Source organism: Lichenostomus cassidix, chromosome 5 (assembly GCF_008360975.1).
Source record: "Lichenostomus cassidix isolate B80296 chromosome 5, HeHo_3.0, whole genome shotgun sequence".
NCBI classification, from domain to species: domain Eukaryota; kingdom Metazoa; phylum Chordata; class Aves; order Passeriformes; family Meliphagidae; genus Lichenostomus; species Lichenostomus cassidix.
Genome location: NC_139486.1, coordinates 59,400,950 through 59,404,655, shown reverse-complemented (window position 1 = coordinate 59,404,655; position 3,706 = coordinate 59,400,950). Strand labels below are relative to the sequence as shown.

Here is a 3,706-nt window from a genome sequence, read left to right as displayed (position 1 = left end):
TTGTCTTCTGAACTGCCTGAACTTGCCCCTCTCATTCCTGGGGCGAATCCCTAGGACCCTGCACTACAAACTTTGATTCCTTGTCCAAATGTTGTTTTGCTGCTTGTATACCACAACTTCAATGGTATTTGACTTTCACCATGCAGTTTCCAAGAGGATTCATGCAATAAGGAATGCTGTGTGTGAGCTGGAGCACAGGCATACAGCAGAGAGATGATTTAATATTGCAGAAATGTAATTTTTTCTGAGAAGAGGCAAATCAATGTTGCTCTCTTGGCTACAACCATTAGAAAGTTAGAGGTTTCATCTGAGTCATCTTCTACACTCCCTTGGGAGTCAGACAGCAGCATACAATGAATTCCACAGAATTCCTAGAAAGCTGAAATGAGATGATTCCCACCCAGACTGACATGTGTCTGGGAGCTGGGATGCTGCTGCTGGAATCTGGTGTGTGTGGAGACCCTGGGAGCAGAACTGCCTCCTCTCTTCCTCACTGACACTGTGTTTGTGTCCCCAGCTATGGAATCTCACATCCATTCATTGGGCCAATCCTTTCCAGTGCAAACAGTTGATGATCCATGAGCTAAAGGGGCTCCAGGAGAGCTGGAGAGGGACTTTGGAAAAGGGTCTGGAGGGACAGGACAAGGGGATATGGCTTCTCACTGACAGAGGGTGGGTTCAGATGTGATATTGGGGAGAAATCCTTCCCTGTGAGGGTGCTGAGGCACAGGTTGCCCAGAGATGCTGTGGCTGCCCCAGGACCCCTCAAAGTGTCCAAGGCCAGGTTGAATTGCATTTGGAGCAACCTGGACTTTTGGAAGGTGTTGCTGCTGGTGAAGGGGTGGGATCAGTAAAAACAACCACAAGTGCTCCCAGGACTGAGGAGGAGGATGAGCTCTGGTGAAGGGCTGATAGGGGGATAACAGCACTCCAAAATCTGATCTCTTATAACTTATTGTATCATTAAGGCAGTAATTAATGTGGAGTAAAACTGCTGATAACCTGGCTGCAAACAACTCTTTTCTGTCCTTCCCTTGGACAGAGTGTGCCTACAGCAGAATGAGAAAAAAAAGGGGAATCCTTGTCTCAGTTGTACTCCCTTGAGTCCAGGGAAGGTTTTGGCAATGATTCCAGAGCTCTTCCCAGAATGGGAGTTGTTCCTCACAAGCACCCAGCTGCCTCACCAGCACTACCAGCGTTCCAGTGCCACCAGCACCACCAGCATCCCTCTGCTGCTGGAGGGACCATGACTCCTCAGGGAAGAGAAATGAGCAGTGGTAGAAACCTGTCAGGAATGGGACAGCAGTTGGAGAATGGGACATTCTGCAGGGAAGGAGTGTTTCTGATCAAGAGGAAATGAAGAGCCATTCACACAGCTCTGGTGGAGCTTTTAACAAAAGCCACCTCCTTTGCAGTTAAAAAAAAAACCCAAAAAACCAAAAAACTGAAAGTGGCAGTGAAACTCAGATGTAGCCAAAGCTGCAATTCCCGACTGCCCTGTGACTCCACTGAGTCTTGGGAAGCAAAACTGCGACAGGGAACAGAGAGGAGTCAGCGGGACAGGAGAGGGGATCTCTGGGGATCTGGACACTCTGTCCTTCATTTTACTGCTCTGGGAGGATCCACATTAGGATATTGATCCAAATGCAGCAAGAGATTTCAGGAAGCAGTGCTGATCAGGACAGACACCCTTTGCCTGCTGCTGCCCCACACTCAACAGGTCACTGCAATGTTTTCCTTCCTCCCTACCCCACCTGCCTCTCCTCCAGCAGCTGCTCTGTTCCTGCCACCCTCTCCATGGGACTGCAGTGTCCTCCCCAGCTCCTCCCTCCTCTGCCCTGAGCTTCCCTTCTGTATCTTGATATTGAAATCAGATGGAAAAAACTTTTTAACCTAATGGAACACATTACGAAGTGGGAATTCTTTATGTGTGGAGGTCATACGGAAGGATGTCTCCTTTTTCTGTGTGTGGAGAGACTTTCCAACAGGGGTTTTATCCATTAAAATCTTTCAAAGTCAAAAAAAGTGTTTCTTTCCTAATAAATAAACATCACTGAAAGTATTCACTGTATTCACTGTACAGTATTGCAGTATTCACTGAATGCTGCAATATTAAAGGTGACCCTCCTTGAACTTTTCCTTTGGCCATGTGCTGTTGCTTCTTGTTACAGAACTTGTCCCAAAAGCACTGGAGGCTTCCTTATCTCTTTCTCCACTGGTTCCACCCATGTTTATCCTTCTCTGTCCACACCTTTACATCCTTTTATCTTTTTGTCCAGCTGGTCTTTTAACCGCTTCAGGGAAGCTGAAAATTTTTATTCTCTGTGTTCTTTATCATTCTCCTGCCAAACATCCCAACCGTCCCACCTCCCTCTCCCACCCCACCATTTCCACTGTCCTCCTCCCCTGCACATCTCACTTCTCTCCACTGAATCCTTCCTGCTGCAGGGAGCTGCTGAGGAGCTGCATGGTCCATCCCAGGATTCTCCAAGCACTGACTCCCCATCCACTCTGACCTCAGAAAGGGACTGCATCCCACTGCCTGCCCAGTGTCCATCCATGGAGGTGAGCACTGTCACCCCCCCTCCTGCCTCACCCACTGAAGGAGATGATCCATGTGAAATAGATGTCAGCAGCATGGCCCTACACAGTGTCACACTGTTCATCTGCCTCTGTGGACTGGCTGGGAATGGGGCTGTCCTCTGCCTCCTCAGACTGAAACTCCCTAACATCAGAATCTTTCATCTGGCTGTTATTGACTTCTTCTTCCTCCTCTTCACAGTCCCCTCTGCCCTGCTCTTCCTGGTGGAGGATGTGTCCTGCTCCACTATCATGTCCCAGGCGTACGTGAGATTCCTTTTCCAGGTGTCTGTGTTCTCCTACTACTGGGGGCTGTGGAAGCTGACAGACACCAGCATTGTGATCGGCCTGTACAAGCTGTGCCAGGACTTCGGCCGCTGCCGCCTTTCCCTGCGCCTGCTGTTGGTGATGGACAGTGTCCAATTCTGGGCTTTCTTCACTCTCATCACTGTCATTCCCACAGTGAATTCCCTGTGTCCATCACACAAGCAGGAGCAATGTCGGGTGGCTCTCATCTCCGTGCTCACCATTATCCTGCTCCTCTTTGCTGCACCCGACATAATTTCCAGATCAATCAACTTCATTAAGGCCAAACGTGGCTCCCAGCAGCAGCAATTCAACAAGCGTGACATTGTTATCTTCCTCGTTGTGCTCTTCATACTCCTCCTCTCCATCTGGAACTTCCTGCAGCATCTCGGCTACATTGTTGTGTCCTCCCAGGTTTTTATCCTGCTCAACTGCATCAACAGCACCAGCAAACCCTTCATCTACTTCCTGCTGGGGAGGTGTTGGAGGAACTTCTCTGTGGGGTCCCTAAGGGAATCCCTCCAGAGGGTTTTTGATGAGCAGGAAGACAACTCTGCCAACGAAGAAGACGCCAACACAGACACAGTGGTCTGAGCCTGTTGATCCCTTTGACTGCACTGCTGAGGGACCCTGGGAGAGTGGCTGAGGGTTTCCTTGAGTCACCTGATTAAGAAATATCCACAGGATTTCCCTCCCACACTGTATTCCTGCAGGAGAAGCAAGCAGGAGCATGTGGGAGGGATGCTCTGCAAGGAGTACATTGGAGCATGGCTTTCCTCCTCCCTCCCAGGTCCTAAAACACTATTCCCCCAAGGGAATA

At 49.4% G+C, this 3,706-nt stretch overlaps 1 protein-coding gene across 1 annotated transcript; it reads left to right on the top strand.

The window, feature by feature from the left end:
- Window positions 1–2,637: 2,637 nt before the first annotated feature.
- Window positions 2,638–3,480, top strand: LOC146436830 (proto-oncogene Mas-like). The gene has a single exon (XM_085063836.1). It carries the CDS (start codon window positions 2,638–2,640, stop codon window positions 3,478–3,480), a length of 843 nt encoding a protein of 280 aa, XP_084919962.1.
- Window positions 3,481–3,706: the final 226 nt, after the last annotated feature.

What these genes read in the sequence shown, in the direction of transcription:
- LOC146436830 (XM_085063836.1), top strand. Translation starts at nt 2,638, where the DNA reads ATGGCCCTACACAGTGTCACACTGTTCATCTGCCTCTGTGGACTGGCT.